This window comes from Marmota flaviventris, chromosome 11 (genome assembly GCF_047511675.1).
Source record: "Marmota flaviventris isolate mMarFla1 chromosome 11, mMarFla1.hap1, whole genome shotgun sequence".
NCBI lineage: Eukaryota > Metazoa > Chordata > Mammalia > Rodentia > Sciuridae > Marmota > Marmota flaviventris.
In genome coordinates, this window is record NC_092508.1 from 33,535,895 (window position 1) to 33,562,314 (window position 26,420).

The 26,420-nt window shown below is 36.3% G+C and overlaps 1 protein-coding gene across 1 annotated transcript in view; it reads left to right on the forward strand.

The window, feature by feature from the left end:
- The first annotated feature begins 4,451 nt into the window (after positions 1–4,451).
- C2cd6 (C2 calcium dependent domain containing 6) overlaps positions 4,452–26,420 on the forward strand; it is a 115,690-nt gene continuing 93,721 nt past the window's right edge. Inside the window, 5 exon segments of the mRNA XM_027941943.2 lie at positions 4,452–4,541; positions 6,021–6,072; positions 7,657–7,802; positions 19,460–19,582; positions 21,030–21,074. Of these exon segments, the coding sequence (XP_027797744.2) occupies positions 4,452–4,541; positions 6,021–6,072; positions 7,657–7,802; positions 19,460–19,582; positions 21,030–21,074 (456 nt within the window).

Below are 26,420 nucleotides of genomic sequence, written 5' to 3' on the forward strand. Positions count from 1 at the left end.
GTGTGTGTGTGTGTGTGTGTGTGTGTGTGGTAAGTTCTGTGTTCTTTGTATCTTTTAGCTTTAACCTCTAAGCTCCATGTAATCTGAGTATTAATTTGAGACTCCAGTGCTACTCAGTTTAAATCAATTATTCTCCAGTGCCACTAAGTTTTCTGCTGTTGAACAACTGATTTAATTTATTCTTAAGAGAGCTTCTGCAATCCTCTGGGTTTTTCTAAACTATGGCTTTGTGACTTTTTTTTTTCGCTGTATGAGTAGATATCCAGGAGTGGGAACTGAGGTCTTCTTATAGCTCTTTATACTTGGGACCTGGTTTTGGTTTGGAGTTTTTATCTCCCCTATTCTTTGTGTTGAAGTATTGTTGGATCTCAAATGGGACTAGTTTGTGCATGGAGTGAGGTTCACTGTTATTTGGCTGAGTTGTAGCTCTGCAGTAGGATCTCTACCCTGTGAACTTGTAATTTCTCAGTCACTTTTCAGACCCTTTTAGAAAAAGGAGGGGCAAGCAGTAGCAATAATGGTAATGACTAATACACAGCCTTAAAATAAATGTCTGGTGCCTACTTTGATGTCTAGAATACTAATTGCCACATAGAAAGGAATGGTGTTGTCAGCATTTAACATCAGTATCAGTAACAAATACCTGTGAACTACATTTTCTCCTTTAACAGCAGCTGTAAACTGTATCCTCCATCATACTAATAATCACAACAAAGTGAATGGTAGGGGCAAGAATTCTACAGACAGACAGTTTGTAGAATAGCTGACAGACAGTAAAGTTACAGTTACTTAAGTGAAGAAAAAATGAAGTAGGCAGGCATGAGAAAGTTTAAAAATATATAAAAAGTGAGCAGAGAGGAAGCAATGGAACAATTAACAGATAATGCTACAAAGAATAAAGAATGAAAATAACTAAAAATAATAATATAAAGAGGAAGAGGAAACAAAAGAATTTGGCTATTAGAGGAGAAAGAAAGTGAGGAGGAGATAATGAGAGGAACAAAAACAGATAAACAAAAAATCAAGCCAAAACGAACCCACAAAGAATCTGCCCTTCCAAAGTTAGAAAAAAAAAAAAAGGCTAAATAATAAAGAGGTAATTAAAATATGATTAAAGTGAAAGAAAAATTATCAAACTGATTAGTGCAGTGATAACACACAGAGTAAAATAGAGTAAAAAAAAACAAGTAAAAGAGACAGAGATGGAGAAAAACCTAGAGAAAAAATTCTCAATGAAAAATGAAGGGCTTGTCTGCACTGAGATGGTTAAAAACTGTTTTGCAAGGATGCATGTCACTGCCTATGCTGTTGCATCCTTCTGTGCATTTCTTTGTGGGCTATGAATCCCTTGGATCAAGGACTGACCTCTTTATGTTTCTCACCAAGATGCCAGGCAGTGTGGCCTGGAACTGGCATATGTTGTAGTAGCTCTCTGCTTCCTATCTTATGGTGTAGGGTAGTACATGTTGGGGAGTACTGACAGTTGGAGTTTTGTCTAGATGGAAAGGTCCATGCTGTCCCAGGGCTGATGCAGAGTTCTAAATGGAAACTTCCTGCAGAGAGATTTTGAGCTTGCCCCACCACCTCTGGGTTGGTTAAGATAGCCGCCTCCTCTACTCCACAGGTTCTCCCACACCAAATTTATTCACAGTGCTTTTTTCTCTTTCTGTCTCAGTTATCCCTCTTCTCTGCAAGGAACAAAGCTGATGCATCTCAAGTACATTTCTTGTTCTATGACTAAAGCTTTTTAATTTCTGTATCTCTATAATGATTTTACTGTCAGATGTTGAATTTTAGTGAATTCTTTTAGAAAACTCACCTTGCTGAGAAGGAATATTCCTACTGCTTGAATCTGAAACTGGAGTAACTTCAAAAATCTGTAGTGTTTTATACATTAATAGCAAACTATCTGAAATGTTGCATTTGTACTAGCTATAAAAAACAAAATATATGTGAATAAATTCATCCAAGGAGGTGAAATATTTCTACCCTGAAAACAACAAAACATTGATAAAAGAAGTTGAAGTGAATACAAGTAAATGGAAAGGTATTTCCATGGATTAGAAGAATTAATGTTGTTTAAATGGTTGTATTACCCAAAGCAATCTATAGATTTTATTTTTGGTATATAGGACATTAACACACTTTCAAAAAGTAAAACCACTAAATAATATACTTAGGAAATTATCACTTTCCCTTTCAGCTCATTCTCTCCACTTCACCCCACCTTCTTTCCAATTTTGGTAACCTGTTTATGATTTATTCTTCCTATATGACTTCAGATGTATACTTTAATTTTTCCCTGTAATACAAAATATGCTTTGCTTTTGTCATTCAATAATAGTGTAAATCACTGTTATTTCATAGCAATCTTCCTTATTGTTTTAAGTATATGTTATAGTTTATTCAACCAGTATCCTATTTTGGCTGTTAGGTAGTTTGCAGCATTTTGCAGTTGCAAATAATATTGTAATGAAAAACTTTGTGATGTGTTTTCACATTTTAGCAGTGTGTACTCAGGGAAAATGTATAACTTTTAAATCTTTATTTCTGATTATGTCTTTTGGCGTTAAAAAGTGTTCTCATTTGTCTTGTTTAGTAGATGTTTTACCTGAATTCTACCGACTCATATCATGGTCTAGATATCTCTGCTTTCTTATTGTTTTCTTTTTATTTAGTGTATCTGTACCTGTCCCTTTACACTTGCCTTTTGGAATCACTATTTTAGGTATATCTCTCATATTAATAGAGTGACTGTCTTGCTAAACTATCCTATCTGAAAGTCCAGAGTCCTAGGAAATACCTCAGTTCTGGGCAAACTGGAATGGTTGGTTACCCAATAATATTTATGCATAGACTTGAGTTTTGTGAATCCTTGAGCCCATTTAAATATCCTTTTCCTTTAGTATATAATGTTTAGCCCTTACATATTTATTGATGTAACTGATAATGTTTGGTTTCAATATGTCATGTCATACTTCCTATGTCTTTTTCATGTGTTGTGATTATCATTTTTCTTTAAAATTTTCTTTGGTACTTTGCAAAATGTTTTAATTTTTGTTTCCTGATCTTTTATACTTATTTCTCTGTATCATTTTCATTCTCTTCATTGTTTTCCTATCTTTTCCAGTGCCCTGTATCAAGTTTCATTTGAAACCATGCTACCTTGGGCACCTTGTCTTTATTTCTAAGATGGTTTTTCTTTTTTAGAAAATTTATTTCTTGAGTTGATACACGCTCATTTTTTTTCTTTTCAGACATTGTTGAATTGTGAATGTAGGCATTAAAAAATATCTCCAAATGCTTGTTTGAAGATCTTTAATTCAGTTTGAAAATTTGTGCTATAATTTACTTCTATTTTGTGTTGTTTTTGGAGGGCAGAATTTTTGTCAGTCACCCCCCATCCCCATTTCTTTTAATAAGAGCTTTTAATGGAGTTTGTCTGGTTTTTCTTATTTCTAATTACTTCATGTGTGTGTGTGGGGGGGTGGGGGCTATGCATGCATTTAGGTTCAGTTAAAAAAAAAAGATGAACTTGTAGATGATGAGAAGTGAGGGGATAGGTTAAATACGGTGGCCTATGGTTCCTTGTTATTTTGTTATCCTTAATTTCCCCTTGTCACATCATTCTTTCTCATTATTAGATGTATTCAAGGGACACCTCTTTCTTCCTCAGCCCAGAAGTAGTGCTTTCCAGAGAAAGCCACCTGTAATCCTTCTCTTTCAGTTCTCTTCTCTATAGCTGTTGCTATACCTCCAAATCCTAGACCCCTGGTCAGAATTTTTGTACTTAGTTTTGAACTTTCTCTTTCTCAGGATAATTATGTCTGTTCTTTCTTTATGGTTCCCACTTCTTTCTGCTCTTTCCCACAGATTCTTTTAAGAGTTTTCTTCTCTTTATCTCTGTCCCCATAGGTTGTGGCAGGAATTTCAGGGAGAGCTCTGTTGGGATTTGTATTTATTCCTCTCCTTATAGGAAATTTGAAGTTTGTGACATGCTTTTTCAAATAATGTTGGAGGCATAAGCCTTGTGTGGTCTCATTTGTATTCCTTGTTTTGACGTACTTATATTTGAATAGAAATTCAGATTCAGGTGATTCCCATTCTAGGACCAATTGGAACTCTTTTTTTTTTTTTTTTATAGTTTTCAATAGGTCTTACTGTATGTTCAGTCTTTTGACAAACTGATTAGGTCATGCTTATACTAATATGCACTTTTCTCCTTTTTCATGATTCCCTTATTGATTTTATATTTAATTGTGTACATTTTTATTTCCATGATTACTTATTGATAAATTTATTGAGGATGGGAGTGAGTTTCTTAGGTATATTAGCATCTCACTGTCTAGACTACCTGCTACTTACTGGATACTCTTGAGATAATTACTGAATTAATCTTTTATCTTGTTATATTCTTTTTCTTCTAAACCCTTTGTTTATTTACATGGTAGATGCTGAGAAAAACTCTTCAAGGGTCTGAGAATGAAGAACTAGAAATAGCACCATCTGAGCTACCATCTTTGGTGCCATTTGGGGATGTGGTATGTATGATTAACCCTCAAAAACCCAGTGTAAATTATTTATGATTGGATATAAAGCATTATTGAGGTTTATAATTTGGTAATCAAAGAGTGTGTGCATAAAATGATATTCTCTGAAAACATACTCATGAAGTTATTCTTTTTATGAGTCAGAAAAACATTATAATAATTTCTGAAATTATGGAAATCATCCTGATTCACAGAAACAGTGATTTTTTTTAATATTTATTTTTATTTGTACACAATACATTTATTTTGTTTACTTACTTTTATGTGGTGCTGAGGATCAAACCCAGGGCCTTGCATGTGCTAGGCAAGTGCTCTACCGCTGAGCCACAACCCCAGCCCCAGAAACAGTGATTTTTATACTTAAGATTCCCAAATCCAGTTGTATCAGAATTACCTGGGATACTTTTTTAAATCATTGATTTGGGCATCATCTAATATCTGCTAAGTTGGAATCTCCTTCAGAAGATGGGCCTGGGAATCGGTGTTTTACTGAGCTTTTCTATTGATTTATATATTTATTGCCAGATTGACTTTCAGTTTGAAATTGACCCCACACCCCTTCCCTGTCCAAAAAAGGTCCCACAGAAACAAAAGCCAACATAGTCATCAGACATACATACACTGGATCTGCTATTGAGGCAGAAAAGTCTGTCATTCTGTTTTGGGTGGTTTAGAGTATAGGACATGAGGATCTATGCATATTTGGAACTGAAATATCATGGCATTCCTTTACAAGAATAATGAATACCTTTATTCTTTTATAGCACTATTAGAGAAGTTACTGGGTATAAGAATTTCCCTTGTCCCTCTTCTTTACTTCCTGTCATATACAACCTTTAATATAATATTTCTTCTAATTTTATTGTTTTCTGATACTAAACATGGTTAAGTATACTTTAATAGTATATATTAGAATTAAAGTTTCCTATATTCATTTTGTATTTGATTTATGGTTAAAGCACAATTTTCTTTAACATTTAGAAAAATCTTTTAAAGTGAGAATGACTATTTCTTGATCTCTGGCGTGTTCTAGGCAATGAATGATTGTTGAATGAATTAAGTGGTTTTCGGATACTGAGTAAAAGAGCTTATTCAAAACAAAGTATATTTCTTATTTTTAATGTGCAGTATGCTGTATTTTATCATTTTCACCTAATATAAAATAAAAACAATTCAAAGAATGATGATTAGGTTTTAAGTTTATAATGAAATATTCCTTTGCTTTGTGTTCTTGTTCCTGTAAGTTTATTGGGAACTTAATCCTGCTCACTTTTTTTTCCCTCTCTGCTTCTTTCTAATGCTTTCCATTAACTAGATATTTTAAATGAGAAGCAATATTTCTAATGAGAAAAAAACAATAAAGTGAACTTGATTCTTAAAATTTTAAATATAGTTCAGTGTGAAGTGGAAGATAAGTTAACTTTGTAAAACATGCATTTACTATCTGTGTTTTTGTTTTGATGCTTGTAGGTTGGCTGCCTGGCTGTTCATGTAAAGAACTGCAGAAATTTTGCACAGAGGAGTATCCTTTCTTTGGGTTTAAAACTCATAGTATGATTATATCTCATTGTTTTAGTTATCCACTGCTGCATTCCAAACCTCTCCAACACTTTTAGGGCTATAAGACTTTAGCAGTTTTATTGTCAATAATTATCTGTGTATCCACTTGATGGTACCTCTGCTTCACAGTAGCATAGCTTGGGTAGCTGTAGTTACCTGGCAGTTCAAAAGGGCTGTGATATCTCAAGTACCACGTTTACATGTCTGGTGCTTTAGTGAGGATGACTGGAAGGTTGGGCTTAGTTGGGTTGCTGAAATTGTTGGAAGTCTCATGTACTTTTTTTTTTGTGGTGCTTGAGTTTTGCATATGTCAGGTATACATATGTCAGTGTTTTACTGAGCTTTTCAAGTAATACTGAGCTGTATTAGTTGAATTTTTCAAAACTTCTCTTTATATAAAAAGAAACACCAAGTCTCCATAATGAGTGGTTTTATGCCATAAGTTTAAAAATAAGCATTCAGTTTATTTAAGGGACTGATATAAAATAAATCTTTTAAAAATATTTAAAGGAAGCATATGTATTACTTACAAATTAGTATTATATCCAAGAAAAACTTTCATTCTTTCTATGTGGTCCATCATGCTTATTTTTTCCTATACTAATTTTGATTTTAAAATGTTAATATTTTTTATCTTGATTACTAAGATTTTAGTATTCTATTAATTTTACACCCTAGGTGAATGCCATTTTAGTCCCAGTCCTAGTCATGTCCATTGCATTTTATGGGTTAAAGTAATCATAAGGCCAGCTCAGATTCAAGGGCAGAGAAGGTAAACTCCACTTTTTTATGTGGAAGTGACAAAAGAATTTTGAACATCTATAATCTATTCCAATCATCATGCAAGTTAAAGGAAAATATATTATCTAGGATGTAATACTAATTTGTTTGAAAGTAGTATATATGCTTCCCTCAAATATTTTTAAAGGATTTATTTTATACCAGTCCCTTAAATAAACTGAATGCTTATTTTTAGACTTATGACATAAAACCATTCATTATGGAGACTTTGGTGTTTATTTTTATATAAAGAGAAGCTTTAAAAACATTTTGTGTGGAGATTTGTAAAAGATAATTAAATCATGAAAAAAAATTGTTTTAAAGACTGGAGTACTATGAAAGATAATAAAACAGATCAGTACAGTATAAATAGAGTGTATAGTAAGGTGAACTGGATAGTAGAACACTTTGCTCCAAATTCTGTTGCCTTAAAATTAAAATAATTCTTCCCAAGTGACAGTTTTCTGACTATATAATTTTTCTACAAAATTATGTTGTTATATATATATTACATATACCTGGAAGTTAATATGTAGAAAATTTTGCAAAGAAATTATGATGTATATCATATTGTATCTATCAGTGATGGGCAAAATATTATTTTAAGATTCCTTTTCTCTTTTTAAATATATTTTACAATTACCTTGTTTACTTGGTTGATTTTTTTTTTTTAGGACTTTAGCCTGAATTATAGAATGAATTAATTTTATAATGTGTATTTGTTCAATTACAACAAAAATTTATTTCCTAAACATTCTATTTTCAGTCACTTCACAACCTTTCATCGATTTGTTCATTCGCATCTCTGTAAACAACATTATGAAATCTACAAAGCGTCGTATCTTACTGCTTAGAAGTAGTGAAAAGAGCACTGTAGTTCGGTTTGATGAAATTAAGTATTTTTCCGTGCAGGTAAAGTTATAATTCTCTTCAGAATATAATATTTCTTTACAGTTTCAAATATTCTACTCTAATTATACCTTTTTTAATAGGAAGGAAAGAAAGATAAGTAGTGACTTTTTATTTGGTATTTACAGTATTCTATTTCTGTACTGTGGTCTATAATGGTATTTTTAAATAAACAGATTGCTGGGAAATGCATAATTTAGTGGATTCTTTTTTGAGATGTTATAGTCTGTGATTTTGAGTGTTTATTATGTATGTTTTTTCTGTAGTTTGGTTTTCCTTTTTCATCTACCTTCTTCTACCCTTTTTTATTTTTATCTACTTTCCTTCTTTTCTGATTTCCCCTTATATAAACTCTTAATTATGTTTACACAGATTAACATATTCAGTCTTTATAACAACTCCAAAAGATAGATTTGTAAATCTATCTATCTATATGTCACATACATGGAGATAGACACAGAGATGTACATATACATTCTCTTATTATCATCCTTATTTTACAGGAGAGGTAACTGAAGTGCTGTGTGGTTAAAGAACTTATGTTAAGGTCATAGAGCTAGTATGTGGTGAGCTGTAATATATGCACTCTGACTCCAGACCACCCATCATTAAAGTGCCTCTCACACCAGGACTTGCTGTGTTTCTATTTATAGTTAAACAGATTCTTAGATTGTAAAATGTATTTCAAACCTTTTTTTTTTTTTTGAATAGTGACACTATTTCATAGACTTGTAGGATTCATTGATTAAAGCCCAATTATTTCTTAATAGTTTTATTATATTAGTTGAATTTTAGCAAAATTCTAAAGCATTTCCTTTATACACCATGTGTTTTTACAAAGTTTGAATGTTGGATATGAAAGCATGAATGGAAAAATAAAAGCAACAAATAAGACAGTTTTGCTACAGGTAGTTCATATGGTTTCTTTTATTTTGCAAATAGCTTTCCTAAATTGATAGGCAAGTTCTCAAAAATACCAGGCATGGTGGAGCATTTTTTTTTTTAGAAAGAAACTGTGCCACTGTCAGGTATGTGAAGGTTCAGTGGAGGAGGGGAAGCTCTCCTGTGAACCAAAAGAAAAAAATTTACTGATTTCAAGGAATGCACATTCCACCATCTGGCAAATACATAAGGAAACTATCATCCTGCATAGCTGCAGTAACAGAGAAGAGATTACCAGCACTTTCCTGTGTATTCAGTGAGAGCTGGGATGGGACTTTGTTGTCTAGGCTTTCTGCATGGGAGATGAGAAGTCCCTGGAGAGAGAGTAGGGGAGAACGTGGAGAGGAGAGAGGGAGAGAGAGTCTAAGACTCAACAACCTCTGATTTTCTTTTCACTGGGTTGGTGATCACCAGCCCTGAAGGAAGTCATTGAGCTGGGAGAATGGACCTGTTGGAGGCTCTGAGCAGTAGGAGTGAGATTGATTGTCATGCAGAGGAAGATGGAGCAGCTTTCCTTTTGAAATTAGCAGTCTGAGCTTTGCTTTGTGTTAAGGGTCCAGTTTGTATGGATGTGGAATGAGATTGGAAATGGGTGTGCCTTGATTTGGTTTGGTGGAAAGCATGCCTGCCACACTCCACCCAACCCCAGACCTGGTGGGCAGCTACCTTCCCCATGCTCAGAGGTATTTGGAGGATTTGTTGGGGTAACTGAGACCCTAGCCATCCCCTGTTTCCCCCATAAAACAAATGGAGGCTCTTGTGATATGGAATGCAGCACAATCAGGATCAATCTGCAGGTGAGTGTGTTGGTCAGAAGTTCTGCTATAGCCATGCCCTGTCCCTAGGCCTACTGAGGGTGAATTTAGTTTTGCAGTAAATAGCATACACTTAGGACTTTCTGTTGTTAAGGAGGAGTGGAGCTCACCATACAAACTCCCCTAATAAATTTTGCCTATTTGGGTTGGAATTAATGAGGAACAAACTCTGATTATATCCTACACACCTACCTGTAGCTGGTGGATTCTAAAATGAAGCCCTGGAAAAAAGGGCTTAATTTTAATTACATTTTAATTGCTTCAGTAAGGAGAAATTTTAATCTTTTGTTTGTTTTCTGAGTTCATTATTTTTTGTAAATGGTTTTGTTTTATTTTCTCTCATTTGTTTTCCATATTTATATCTAATTTTATGTATATTTTTAATTAATTGACTCTTTTCAGTATTTCTTTTCTTTCTCAACTTTATTTCTATCCCATCCTTCCTCTCCACTTGCTCCTCTCCTCTTCCTTTCCCTTCCCTTCTTTTCCCTTGCTTCCTAAGATGTAATTTAAGATTTACAGGCCTTGCCAGGCATAGTGGCACATTCCTGTAATCCCAGAGGCTTGGGAGGCTGAGGCAGGAGGATGATGAGTTCAAAGCCAGCCTCAGCAACTTAGTGAGGCCCTGTCTCTAAATAAAGTATTTTAAAATGGGGTGCTGGGAATGTGGCTCAATGATTAAACACACCTGAGTTCAATCCCTGGTCCCCATTCCCCCTCAAAAAGATTTATTGGTCTTGAGGAAGGACTAGAGAATATAGGTTAATAGCATAGATAACCTATTCAGTGAAATAATGCCATAAAAGTTCCCAAAATTTGGAAATGAGATGGACATTCAGATATGGAGACATTTAGAACCCCAAATAGTCAAGACCTGAAAGAAGCCTCTCTATATTATAGTAGGGTTAAAATGCCAAAAATTCAGAACAAAGAAGGAACTTTAAAAGCTGCAAGAGAGAAATGCCAAGGCATCAATGGAGACAAACACATCAGACTAACAGGTTTTTCAGAACTCTAAAACACAGGAGACCATGGAACTATGCATATCATACCATGAAAGGAAGCATCTGCCAATCCAGATTACTATATCCTGCAAAGTTATCCTTCAGGATATAAGGAAATATAAAAACCTTCCAAGATAAACATGAACTAAAAAATTCATGACCACTAAGTCAGCATTGAAGAAGATACTTAAAGGAATCCTGCACACAGGATAAGAAGATAAAACATCCAAGTGAGCATGGAAAGGATAAATATCATTAGCAGAGTAGATAAGCACGAGAATTAGGAACAAATAAAGCATTAGAAATAAAATGACGGGAAGTATACATACCTCTCTGTAGTAACACTGTAAATGGTCTTGATTCTCCAATTAAAAGATATATACTGTCTTATTGGATTAAAAAATAAGACTCAACTGTATGTTGTCTGTTTACACACACCTCACCAGGAAAGTTACTCTCAGACTGAAATTGAAAGGATGGAAAATTATATTCCATGCAAATGAAATCTGGAAGCAAGTGGGGGTAGCTTTTTTTTTTATCATACAAAGCAAACTTCAAGCCAAGATTAAAAGAGCCAAAGGTCACTATATATTGATAAAAAGAACCATCCAACAAGAAGATATAACAATTATAAATATTTGTGCCCCAAACGTTGGTACAATTTCATAAAACAAACACTAATCAACATAAAGGAGCATATAGATCCTAATTCAATGCACTACTCTCAGTAATGGTCATTCAGACTAAAAATTAAAAAAAAAAAGACACTGCAGAGTTAAAGCAACACCTTAGATCAAATTTACTTGACATCCTCAGAATATTTCATCTAACAACAACTGAATATACCCTCTTCTCAACTGCTCACAGAACTTTCTTCAAAATAGATCATATAATAGGCTACAAAGCAAGTTTTAGCAAATATAGAAAAAAAGAATTCCTTGCTTCTTATCAGATCATAATGTAATTAAATTAGAAATCAACAGTAATAAAAGCTACAGAAACTCTTCAAAAACATGGAGATTGAATTATTGTTCAAACTTTTGAATTATGACTGACAGGGTCTTCAAAGAAATCAGGGGAAAAATTAAAAAACTCTTAAAATCAAATGGGAATGGAACCACCATTTTGACCCAGCTATTCCTCTTCTTGGACTATACCCAAAGGACCTAAAAACAGCATGCTATAGGGACACAGCCACATCAATGTTTAAAGCAGCACAATTCACAATAGCTAAACTGTGGAGCCAACCTAGATGTCCTTCAGTGGATGAATGGATAAAAAAAATGTGGCATTTATACACAATGGAATATTACTCAGCAATAAAAAATAAGATCATGGCATTTGCAGGGAAATGGATGGCATTAGAGAAGTGAAGTTAGCCAGTCCCCCAAAACAAATGCCGAATGTCTTCTCTGATACAAGGGGGGTGACTCAAAATGGGGTTGGGAGGGGGAGAGCAAGGGAGGAAGATTACCTCTAGATAGGGAATAGGGGTGGGAGGGAAAGGAGGGAGAAGGGGAATAGCATGGATTGTGAAAGGAGACCCTCATCATTATACAAAATACATGTATGAAGATGTGAATTTGGTGTCAACATACCTTCTATATAATCAAAGATATGATAAATTATGATATAATGGTGTATTAAGAATTGTAATGCAAAAATAAAAATATTTAAAAAATGAGAATAGAAACATAATATAGAAGAATCCGGAGGGTATAGTAAAGGCAGTTCTAAGAGGGAGTGCCTACATAAAAACAAAACAGATATAAAATGAATGACCTAATGCTGTATCTCAAGAGTCTTAGAAAAATGAGACCAATTCCAAACCAGTACAAAGAAAGAATTAAGATCAGAGATGAAATTATTGAAGTAGAGAATTGAAGAATAGCACAAACAATAAATGAAAAAATGAGTTGTTTTCTTTGAAAAGGTAAACAAGATTGATAAACTAATAAAATTAGAAATGGAAAAGGAGATATTATAACAGACACCACTGAAATCCAGAGGATCATTAGGGACTGTTTTGATAAACTTACATGCCAATAAAGTGGAAAATCTCTGAGAAATGGTTGCATTTCTAGACATATGTTTCATATCAAAATTGAAGCAAGAGAACATAGAAAACATAAACAGACCAACAAGCAATGAGATTGAAGCAGTAATAAAAAGTCTCCCATCGAAGAAAAAAAAGCCCAAGACCAGATGGATTCATGACTGAATTTTTTAAGCCTTTTGAAGAAGAACCAACACCAATTCTTCTCAAATTATTCTGTGAAATACAAAGGAAAGAAACACTTCCAATGCTCCTTTATTATTCCATGAAATACAAAGGAAAGGAATACTTCCAAACTCATTCTACAAAGACACTATCACCCTGAATTCAAAACTGGACAAAGACACATCAAAGAAAGAAAATTACAGGCCAATGTCCTTGATGAACATAGATGCAAAAATTCTTTTTTTTTCAGTTGTTGATGGACTTTATTTTATTCATTTATTTATATATATATATGGTGCTGAGAATCAAACTCAGTGCCTCACAATGTGAAGCAAGTGCTCTATTACTGAGCCACAACCCCAGCCCACAAAAATTCTTAATATAACATTTGCAAACCAAATTGAGTGGTGCATTAAAAATATCATACACTATGATCAAATGGGTTTTATTCCAGGGATATAAGGATGATTCAGCAATGTAATTCATATAAATTAAATCAAGGACAAAAAGCACATAATTATCTCAGTAGATGCAGAAAAAAACTTTTGACCAAATTCAGCACCCATTCATGATACAATCACCGAAGAAATTAGATTGAAGGAACTTATTTCAATATTATAAAGACTTATATATGACAAATCTAAAGCCAACATTATAGTGAATGGGGGAAAACTGAAAGTATTTTCTCTAAAATCAAGAGCAAGATAAAAGTGTTCATTTTCACCATTCCTTTTCAGTGTTGTACTGAAACTTCAGGCAGAGTAATTAAGCATGAGAAAGAAATAAAAGGGATGACAAAAAGGAGAAAAAGTCAAATTGTCAAGTGTTCCCTTTTTACACTTCATGAAATAGTTTGTGGAGCAATGGCATTCATTATTATTTAAAGGTCTGATGGAATTCAGCTGGGATTTGCTTTGTTGGAAGGGTTTGTATGATATATTCAGAATCATTGCTTCCTATTGGTCTGTTAAGGTTTTTTTTATATACTCTTGGTTCAAATTTCACAGGTCATATGTATTTAGAAATTTATCAAATTCCATTCAATTTATTGGAGTTTTCAAAATAGTCCCAAATGATCCTCTGGGTTTCAATGATGTCTAAGGTGATTTCTCCTTTTTCGTCTCCAATTTTCCTTATTTGTGCCTTCTCTCTTTTTCATTTGGTAGTTTGGCTAAGGGTTTATAAATCTTGTTTATCTTTTTAAAGTACTAAATCTTCATTATGTTGTTCCTTTGTATTATTCTCTATTTTATTATTTTTAGCTCTCATATGAATTATTCCTTCCTTCTAATGGTTTTGAAATTGGTTCTTTTCTTTTTCTAAAACCTTAAGACACATCATTAGGTTCTTAATTTGTGATCTTTCTGATGTTTTAATGTGATACTCATAGCTATAAACTTTCCTCTTAGAATCATCTTCATCAAATTCTAGAGATGCTGTGTATCTCTCTTCTCATTTGATTCTAAGAATTTCTTATTTCTTCCAATTTCTTTTATGACCCATTCACCATTCAAATTTGTATTGTTCAATCTCCCTGTGTTTATGTAGTTTTTGTAGTTTATTATACTATTGATTCCTAATTTCATTCCATTATACTCTGATAAAATAAAATGCAAGAAATTATATTTTTTTTGTATTTGCTAAAACCTCTTTTGTGACCTAAAATATGGACTAATTTGGAGAAAGTTCCATGAGCAGCTGTTTTGGGATAAAAAATTCTGTAAATATCTGTTAATTCCATTTGATTTAAGGTATCTTTTAGGTCTGAAATGTCTTTGCTGATTTTATATCTGGATGACCTATTTTTTATTCTAATTAGTTATGTATGACAGTAGAATGCGTTTTGATACATGATGTAGAGTTACACCAGTCATGTAATCATATATGCACATAGGGTAATAATGTCTGATTCATTGTACTATCATTACTACCCCCATATCACCCCCTTCAGTCCCCTCTGTCTAACCCAAAGTACCTTTATTCTTCCCTACCCATCCCCTGTGGTAGATTAGCTTCTGCATATCAGAGAAAACATTTGGTCTTTCTTTGGTTCTTTGGGATTGGCTTATTTCACTTAGCATGATATTCTTCAGTTTCATCCATTTACTGGCAAATGCCATAATTTCATTCTTCTTTAAGGCCGAGTAACATTTCATTGTGTATGTATACTACATTTTCTTTATCCATATATCTGTTGGAGGGTACCTAGATTGGTTCCATAGCTTAACAATTGTGAATTGAGATGCTATAACCATTGATGTGGCTGCATTACTATAGTATACTGATTATAAGTCTTTTGGGTATAAACTGAGGAGTGGAATAACTGGGTCAAATGGTGGTTCCATTCCAAGTTTTCTGAGGATTCTCCATACTGCTTTCCATAGTGATTGCACCAATTTGCAGCCCCACAGCAATGTATGAGTATACCTTTTTTCTCCCTACATCCTTGCCAACATTTATTGTTACTTGTATTCTCTTTTTAAAAAAAATTTTTTGTAGTTGTAGATGGACAGCATGCCTTTATTTATTTTTATGTGGTGCTAAGGATAGAACCCAGTTTCTCACACATGCTAGGCAAGTTATTTGAGCTACAACACTGAGCTACAACCCCAGCCCTGCGTATTCTTTAATTTTTTTTTAGTTGTAAATGGACACAATACCCTTATTTTGTTTATTTTTATGTGGGGCTGAGAATTGAACCCAGTGCCTCACACATGTAAGGCAAGTGCTCTGCCACTGAGCCACAATCCCAGCCCCCCTGTGTATTCTTGATAATTGCCATTCTGACTGGAATGAAATAGAATCTCAGTGTAGTTTTGATTTGCATTCTCTAATGCCTAGTGATGTTGAACTTTTTTTTTATATATTTGTTGACTGATTGTATTTTTTCTTCTGTGAAGTGCCAAAACAGTTTCTTAGCCCATATATTGATTGGGTTATTTGTTTTTTTGATGGTAAGTTTTTAGAGTTCTTTATATATCCTGGAGATTAATGCTGTATCTGAGTTCCATGGGGGAAAGATTTTCTCCCATTCTATAGGCTCTCTCATCATGTTATTGATTGTTTCCTTTGCTTTGAAGAAACTTTTTAATTTGATTCATCCCATTTATTTAGTCTTGCTATTACTTTTGGGGCTTTAGGAGTCTTGTTAAGGAAGTCAGTTCCTAAGCTGACATGGTATAGATTTGCCTACTTTTTCTTCTAGTAGGCACAGAGTCTCTGGTCTAATGCCTGGGTCTTGATCCACTTTGAGTTGAATTTTGTGCAGGGTGAGAGATAGGGGTTTAATTTCATTTTGCTACATATGGATTTCCAGTTTTCCTAGCACCGTTAGTTGAAGAGGTTATTTTTTCCCCAGTTAATGTTCTTGGCACCTTTGTTTTTGTATAAGAAAACTGTATTTATGTGGGTTTTTCTCTATGGATGATGTATCTGTTGATGAGAAAAGCATGCTGAAATCACCTGCTATTTTTGGAATTTATCTGAGCCTTTATTTCAATTACTGTTCATTTCATGTACTTAGATACACCAATGTTTGGAGCATAAATATTTTACTTTCTGTGTTAGTCAGCTTTTCATTGCTGTGACCAAAATATCCTACAATGAAAATTTAAGAGGAGGAAAAGTTTATTTTGAGTTCATGGTTTCAGAAGTTCAGCCCATGGTTGGCTTAGTTTTCTGTAAGCCCAATCTAAGGCAGAATACCATGGTGACAGAATACCATTGTGGAAGAAAGATGTCCACTTCATGGTGGTGGGGGGGGGGAAGAGAGAGAGAGAAAAAAGAAGAGGAGGAGGAGGAGAAGGCAGAGCAGGAGGAGGAGAGAGAGAAGAAGAAGGAGGAGGAGGAGGAAGAAGGAAGAAGAAGAAGGAAGGGGAGGGGGAGAGGGGGGAGGGACAAGGATATGTTATCTATCAATCTTTCACTTTTGAAAATAATGTACCTTTTTCTATGTGTGAGTGTGTTGTTGTTTTTTTCTAATTTTACTCTAATGTATTTGTATTTGGATATCTTTTTGTTATGTTGGGATATATTGACTACTTAAACCGTATTGCTGATATTCATTGATTCTGGAAAATTTTTAGCTTTCATTTTTTCAAATAGTGTCTCTCTTGCCCATTTTCTTGATCCTCTATTTTATTTTTTGGCACTCTGAATAACGTGTGTTAGATGTTCTTATTTTATCTTTCATGTCTTTTTTCTTCCTCCGTCTCTACCATTCTTCCTATCTTTCTTATTCTTGTTCTTTCTCTCTTTGTTTTTTTCCTATCACTTTGTGTCTCTGCCTTGCATTTTTGGGGCTGGGACTGTAGCTCAGAACTTGCCTAGCACATGCAAGACCCTGAGATTAATATCCAGCACTGCAGTACACACACACACACACACACACACACACACTTGCACCACACCTTTGAATATTTATTCCATTTCACTAATTTTGTTAAAATTTGAGTATTTTGTCATAAAATCCATTCAGTGAGTGCTTTTATTCAATTATTTTAGTTTTCATTTCTTCAAGTTCTGTTTGAGTCTTCTTTGTTCAGGTGTGCTAAATGGTTTTTACATTTTCTTGTAAGAACATATCAGGAGGGGTTGGGGTTGTGGCTCAGCGGTAGCGCGCTTGCCTAGCATGCATGAGGCACTGGGTTCGATTCTCCGCAACACATACAAATAAGTGAAAGTAAAAGTCCATCAACAATGAAAAATAAATAAATAAATAAAAGAGCATATCAGGAATGTATTTTCAGATTTTTTTTTTTACCTTAATTATTCTAAGCCTATTTCTCTAAAATTCCAACATTTGAGGATTTTGTGGGTCTGTTTCTACTGATCCTCATTCATGGTGTTTTATTTCCATGCTTACTTAGTTATTTTTTACTATGATCTTTCATTTTATATGGAAAATTATTTGTGGAACTCCTTTGAGGCCTAGAATGAAAATGGCAAATGTAAAAAAGATCTTTGTTTGCTTTTAAGGCATGTGAGACTACTACCAATTTTGGACCACTTTAAAACAAATGTTATATTTGAGAATTAAAAAAAAAATTATGCCAGACATGATAGTGCATGCCTGTAATCCCGGTGACTCTGGAGGCTGAGGCAGGTTGATTGCAAGTTCAAAGACAGCCTCAGCAACTTAGTGCTTAGTGAGGTCCTAAGCAACTTAGCAAGATCCTGTCTCAAAAACAAAACAAATGGTCTATGGATGTGATTCAGTAGTTAAATGTCCCTGGATTCAATCCCTATTACCAATAAATAAATAATTGAATGAATGAATGAAATAATTAAGTTGTCCTATTTTAATTTTGTGGCAGAATATACATAATATAAAATTTACCATCCATTTTAAATGTCAGGTTCAAGAGTTTTTATGCCATTAAGTGGATGTGAATTTAGGCTGCTGTTCACCAAACAGGTTTTTGCTTATTACTTATTAGGAACTCCTTGCCTCCCCTTCTTCTGTATAGTGCAACTTTCCTTGCAGCCTCTATAAATGGGATGGGAGAATGGTTCCCCATTCACTGAAGCCACAGCTCTTTGAGTTCCTAGAATTATGGAAGAAGGGTTGAACAGGAAACCTTTGTTAAATGCCTAAATGCCTCACTTGTTGTCTTCTCTTTTCTGTACCTTTCAAGGTCTTAAAAACTGCAGTTTTAGGTTAACTGATTGAGAAATACCCCATGGGAAAATGCAACTTAAGGATCAAGTTTACCTCTCTGAATGTTTACTAATACTTGGAGTTTATGTAATTACTTCTTACCATTTTATTTACACTTTCATGCTTTTAAGAAGATAACTTTTAAATTTTTATTCAGCATTGATAGTTGTAAACAAACTGGTTCTAATAATCTATATTCCACATTGCTGAAAAACTGAGCCTGCTGCTCTCTCTCTTAATCACTGCACTGCATTACAGGGCCTCATTTCCTTTTTCTCATTTCTCAGGGGAAAACAGTTACAAACATAACTTTCAGAAGTTTCATACCACCTGTGTGGTATCAACCATGGGAAGAAACATTATAGAAGGAACTAGGATCTTGGGAATGGGGAAGCATGTGATTTGTTTCTAATTAGCAAAATTGTATATAAAATGTAAACATTATATAATAATGGTATTGTACTTCAGACATCACAGGGTTGAGAGTTTCACATTCAAGTTTAATGGTATGAGTTAAAAAACAAGGGCCAGAGATATAGCTCAGTGGTAGACCATTTGCTGTACCTTAGATTTGATCCCCAACACTTTAGGATTAAAAAAAAAAAGAAATGTGGCAAAATGTTAAAGAATAGAGACAGAAAAGGATATTAGATATTCTTTAATTTTGAATATATGGGTAACCTTAATTTGAATTACCTGGATTATTTGGATTTCATATTAGATATTGATGGGATTACCTTTGATAATATAGTTTCAGTAGTTCAGAGTGAAAGTTTGTATAGCATTAAAAAAAAGGATTGTTGGCAATGGATGATTTAAACAGATCATAATTAACGTTAGATATAAACAAGGTCCTGATTTTATTAGTTATAATTAGTTATGCACATAATATAATTTATAGTATTGTACTTCAGACATCACAGGGTTGAGAGTTTCACATTCAGGTTTATTTGGAAATAATATCTGGATTTAAGACTGAAAATCTTATGGGGTTTTTTTGTATATATTTTGATATTGAGGTTCCCCGACGTCAAGATGATACACGGAATAATATTTCCTTGGAACTAATGCAACATAGCAAGACAGAAGTTTATCCTGTCTTATTAGGGAATGCTGAGGTACATCTTTATGAAGTAATTCAGGTATGTATAAAAATCTTTTTGTTTTCACCTTGATTCCACATTGTCCAGTTGGCACTTCTTGTTGTGATTCTTTATATCTAATAGACTCCTTTTGTTTTTTATCTAATAAGAATTAGTGACGCAAATATCTGAAAAACAATAGAATCACCAAAAAGCATGCAACTTAAAAGAAGAAAAATTTTTATACTCCTTTGTAATAATACAATTTGAAAGCAATTGAGGGTTATGTGAAGTATACCTCTTGACCTGGAGGGCTTTTGGAGAGAAAGTACCTTCACTTGAGCAGTCTATAAGAAAAGCATTGTATCTTCCATAGTGAGCTGGATCTTAGGTAAAGCAGAAAGGTAGAAGATATGTTTAGTGAGGCAGTTAAATGTAGGTTTGTTAACCATGGAAGTAGCAGAAGATTCTGGGAGAAAAGGGAAACATGGTTTGGGTGGATGTGGAGAGAAGACTAAACCCTGTTCTGGGTCTTTCCATGATGTATAGACCAATAGTTCTCAGACTGTGCCTAATTTTGTTCTCCATTTTATAAAGCAGTAGTTTACTATAAGCTATTCCATTCTGAGGTTAAGTACTTAGGTAGAATGATTCTACACCTTGTTTATACAAGTGAAAAACCACCATCTGCCTCATACAATAGTATGGTACAAATGGATAAATAAATTAACCATGCTAATACAAATGACCACCTGTGAACTTATCAAATTAACCAGAAGCACAGGGATGCATGAATATATCAAACTCATATGGAAAAAACAGGCCCCTGAGCTTATTGAACATACTAGACCAGTGAATGAAGCAATCCCTCACTTAAGACTCACAAAAGAAGGAACACCCTTAGACTGAACCCTGTAGCACCTGATCACATCACCTGGTCACTTGTGATGAGCCTTGCCCAGGAAAATCACCACCGTGATGTAGTTTATGAATTTATTTTGGAAAGACATGAATTTGTTTGGTCTGTTAATGACATGGCTCATTCACAATAGTGGTCTAATTCAGGACATTAGAGATGAGTACAGATGGTGACCAACATACCAAGATTTATCTGGTTTACAAGAGCACAGCAGTTCTGGGGGGAGAAGCAAGGTATTCAGTCCTGTCAAGAATCAGATCATCATGTAGATTTATGTATAAGGAACGCCCCCTCACAAAGAATATAGGCATAGCAGTTGCTCTAAGATTTGCAAAATGGTGAACTATTAACTAGCAAAAACATTTTTGTCTAAAATATAAATGCAAATATTAACATTTCTGTTACTTGTACTCAGAATTCTTTTCTTCTTTTGAACATTCATTTTATTTGTATTTTAGCTATTAGCTTATATGTGCATTTGAAAAATCATTACCTGATTCTTTCTTGCTATAATATGTTTTAGATAATATATGGGAAAACATAGATGAGTAATTCTACATTGAAGAATTTTATTTTATTTTTTTCTAGAAAGGGTGCTTTACTGAAGAATTACAGTTATTGAATAAAAATACAGTAAGAACTTTACTAAAACTTTCTAAGTTTTGTGTGCATGGAATATTCTCTTAGCAGTTTATAGAACTTTATTCTGATATTGTTTGTATTCTACATCTTTTTGGTTTTTTATTACCCTAACAGTTACTTGAATTAGTAAATTACATTTAACTAACAGTTACTTATGTGTAAAATTAGTAAAAATGTAATTAAATATAAAGTACAAATATTTGCTCACAAAATTCTCACACCTCCCGCGCCCCTTTTAAAAGCTGCTCTCTTACTGTTAAGTTGTGAAGGAGAAAATTAGAAATCCTCATGTGAGAGAATAGAATGGCTCTGACTGCTGCTTGGACCACAGAGCCTCAGGAACAACCCCCGCTGCACTGAGGGAGGATTATGTTTCTCCTTGGGGAGTTTCTGAAGAGATATTCTCAGTGCTTTATTTGTAATTAAGTTCTTAAAATTAATTAACTTGATTATTTGCTCTTCTATTCCAAGAGACTTCTGTCTCAAGGCCAAAACAAGGGCAAGGAACACAAGGTTATCTCCTTTGACATCCTTCTTCATTTCACACATAAGCAACCTGGGATTGACAGGGGTGAGATCACTTATATAAATCAAAATTTAGAGAGGGAAGATGGCGGCGAGGGGAGTGCATTGCCCCCGTGTGCTGCTTCACTGTGTGGGAGTATGACAAGTCAGGACGGCTAAAGGCTATCTTGTTAGGAATTTCCAGCAATAGTGGGGTGCTCCGGAACGTGGAGGAAGGATTTCCATCGCACGAGGATCGGCTACGGGGACTCAAACGCGAGAGGTTTGTCGCACGGAGGGTAACACTGCTTATTCAGCAAATCGCCCCGCGGCTAGAGTCTGCAGCGCGCGCTGGGAAACGAGGAGATAGCGACACAGGGATACAGCGCTGCAGTTTCTGCCAGCCGTGCAAGCACCGTACTCAGGGCTGAATTCTGGGTTCGAGACGGGGGAAGGAAGTGGTCCATCTCGGTTCTCCACACCGGTCAGACCACAGAGGAGGCCAGCAGCCACCATGTTGGAAAGCTGACGTCACCATCCCTGTTTTCGACTGACCGCAGCTCATTCAGCCATAGAACAGGTAATTTCAGGCTGCCATTCGCCTGCGGCTTGCAGACAGACTGCTAGGGTTCAGTGCCTGGGTGCTTCTTAGAACCTGATCTTATCGGAGCGAACACCGAGCGCGGGGCAGCCAAGTTCCGGCTCCCGGAACCGCCCTGGCCCAGGGCTGCGGAGCCTGCGGAGGCTGCTTCTTGGACCCTGCTCCTATCAGAGCATACACCAAGCACTAAGCGGCCGAATTCCGGCTCCCGGAACTGAGCCCACGGGGACTGCTTCTTGGAGCCTACTCTTATAGGAGCTTACACCGAGCACGGAGCGGCTGAGTTCCGGCTCCCGGAACTTCCCTGGCCCGGGGCTAGGAGCCCGCAGAAACTGCTTCTCAGTCCGGGTCCTGCTGAGGGCCGGTCAGGACTCACCCGTTGCTTTGGTTGCCCGGCAAGGGGAACGAAATGCTGCCATTCGCATAGGATACCAACATGGCAGAGATCTGATGTCATCAGAAAGCGGCGGAGGAGAGAACTTCATCAATACCAGTGGCGACATAAACAGTTGGTCTCCTGGTAGGGGGGGTGAGGCACAGACACCCGAGTCTCCTCAATTTGTTGTCGAGCCAGAGGGGAGGAGCCGGGCTGCCGCCAGCGCCCGGAGTAGGATCAGTGGCTCGCCAGCGTGGTGACTGCGTGACCCCAATTGGAGAGGGGGCGGAGCGGAGCCGCCACCCGCACCCGCAAGATGGGCAGACCCGCGACCCAGTGGTACATGGGCGTGGTAGGAGGGGCAGGGCAGAGCCGCCGTTCGCGCTTGCAAGGTAAACAGACCTGTGACAGCCTGGCGGGTCAGGCCCAGTGGCCTGCCAGTGTGGTACACACATCACCCCAACTGGAGTAGGGGCAGAGCAGATCCTTCTCCCACGCCCGGATCAGGCCCTGCCGGTGTGGTGGCCACGTGACCCCAATTGGAGTGGGGGCGGAGCGGAACCGCCACCCGTGCCCGCAGGGTGAGCAGACCTGTGACCAACCTGCAGATCAGGCCCAGGGGTCTGCAGGCATGGTAGGAGGGGCAGGGCAGATCCCCCGCCCGCGCCTCCAAGGTAGGCAGACCTGCGACAGACCAGCGGATCAGGCTCAGGAGCCTGCCGGCGTGGTACACACACCACCCTAATTGGAGTAGGGGCGGAGCAGAGTCACCGCCCGTGCCAGGAACAGGCCCAGCGTCCTGCAGGCGGGGTAGTCACGACACCCCAATTGGAGTAGGGGCAGAGCAGAGCCTCCACCCGTGCCCGAAAGGTGGGCAGATCTGCGACCGACCAGCGGGACAGGCCCAGTGGCCTGCCGGTACGACAGACACGTCACCCCATTTGGAGTAGGGGCAGAGTAGAGCCGCCGCCCGCGCCTGCAGGGTAGGCAAACCTGCAACCGACCGGCGGATCAGGCCCGGTGGCCTGCCGGCGTGGTACACTCGTCACCCCAATTGGAGTAGGGGCAGAACAGAGCCGCCGCCAGCGCCCAGAACGGGCCCAGTGACCTGCCGGCGTGGTAGCCACGACACCCCAATTGGAATAAGGAGAGAGCAGAGCCGCCACCCGCGCCTGCAGGAAAGATACGCAAGCAGTATGAAAAGACAAGGAAAGAAAGGACCACAAGCAATGCAGGTCAATGCAACTTTAGAAGAGGTAACAGCTGCAGCAGATGGAACGTCCGATAAAGAATTCAGGATATACATGCTTCAGATGATCTGGAGTATCAAGGAAGACATTAAACAGCAAAATCAGACAATGAAAGATCACTTCGACAATGAATTACGCAAACAAATCCAGGAAGCAAAGGATCAACTATACAGGGAGATAGAGGTTATAAAAAACAAACAAACAGAAATCCTAGAAATGCAGGAAGCAATAAACCAACTTAAAAACTCAATGGAGAATACTACCAGCAGAGTAGAACACTTAGAAGATAGAACATCAGACAATGAAGACAAAGTATTTCAACTGGAAAAGAACATAGACAGCTCAGCAAGACTGTTAACAAACCATGAGCAGAACATCCAAGAAATATGGGATAACATTAAGAGACCAAACTTAAGAGTCATTGGGATACAGGAAGGTACAGAGCTCCAAACCAAAGGAATGAGCAGTCTATTCAATGAAATAATACGAGAAAACTTCCCAGACTTGAAGAATGAGACAGAATCCCAAATCCTAGAAGCCTACAGGACGCTGAATGTGCAAAATCATAAGAGATCCACACCTAGACACATTATAATGAAGATGCCCAACATACAGAATAAGGAGAGAATTTTAAAAGCTACAAGAGAAAGGAAGCAGATTACATTTAGGGGTAAGCCAATCAGGATAACAGCTGATCTTTCAACACAGACTCTGAAAGCTAGAAGATCCTGGAATAACATATTTCAAACACTGAAAGAAAATGGGTTCCAACCAAGAATTGTGTATCCAGCGAAATTAAGCTTCAGGATGGAAGATGAAATTAAAACCTTCCACGATAAACAAAAGTTTAAAGAATTCGCAGCTAGAAAACCATCTCTTCAAAACATCCTCGCCAAAGCATTACAGGAAGAGGAAATGGAAAATAACAATGAAAACCAACAGTGGGAGGTAGGACAGTAAAGGGGGGAAAATAATCAAAGAGGAAAACAAACCATGTTTAGTAACAGAAATAAACAAATATGGCTGGAAGAACAACCCATATCTCAATAATAACCCTAAATGTTAATGGCTTAAACTCACCAATTAAGAGACACAGGCTAGTAGAATGGATCACAAAACAAGACCCAACAATATGCTGCCTACAGGAGACGCATTTGATAGGAAAAGACATACATAGGCTGAAGGTGAAAGGTTGGGAAAAATCATATCACTCATATGGACTTCGGAAACAAGCAGGAGTGTCCATACTCATATCAAATAAAATAGATTTCAAGCCAAAGTTAATCAAAAGGGATAAAGATGGACACTACATACTGCTTAAGGGAACCATACACCAACAAGACATAACAATCATAAATATTTATGCCCCAAACAATGGTGCAGCTATGTTCGTCAAACAAACTCTTCTCAAGTTCAAGAGTCTAATAGACCACCATACCATAATCATGGGAGACTTCAACACACCTCTCTCGCCACTGGACAGATCTTCCAAACAAAAGTTGAATAAGGAAACTATAGAACTTAATAACACTATTAATAACCTAGACCTAATTGACATATATAGAGTATACCACCCAACATCAAGCAGTTACACTTTTTTCTCAGCAGCACATGGATCCTTCTCAAAAATAGATCATATATTATGTCACAGGGCAACTCTTAGACAATATAAAGGAGTAGAGATAATACCATGCATCTTATCTGATCATAATGGAATGAAACTGAAAATCAACGATAAAAGAAGGAAGGAAAAAGCATACATCACTTGGAGAATGAACAATAGGTTACTGAATGATCAATGGGTTATAGAAGACATCAAGAAGGAAATTAAAAAATTCTTAGAGATAAATGAAAACACAGACACAACATATCGGAATCTATGGGACACATTGAAAGCAGTTCTAAGAGGAAAATTCATTGCTTGGAGTTCATTCCTTAAAAAAAGAAAAAACCAACAAATAAATGATCTCATACTTCATCTCAAAATCCTTGAAAAAGAAGAGCAAAACAACAGCAAAAGAAGTAGAAGGCAAGAAATAATTAAAATCAGAGCTGAAATTAATGAAATCGAGACAAAAGAAACAATTGAAAAAATTGACAAAACTAAAAGTTGGTTCTTTGAAAAAATAAACAAAATCGACAGACCCTTAGCGATGCTAGCGAAGAGAAGAAGAGAGAGAACTCAAATTACTAGCATACGGGATGAAAAAGGCAATATCACAACAGACACTTCAGAAATACAGAAGATAATCAAAAACTATTTTGAATCCTTATACTCCAATAAATTAGAAGATAGTGAAGGCATAGATAAATTTCTTAAGTCATATGATCTGCCCAGATTGAGTCAGGAGGATATAGAAAACCTAAACAGACCAATATCAATTGAGGAAATAGAAGAAACCATCAAAAGACTACCAACTAAGAAAAGCCCAGGACCGGATGGGTATACAGCAGAATTTTACAAAACCTTTAAAGAAGAACTAATACCAATACTTTTCAAGCTACTTCAGGAAATAGAAAAAGAGGGAGAACTTCCAAATTCATTCTATGAGGCCAACATCACCCTGATACCTAAACCAGACAAAGACACTTCAAAGAAAGAAAAC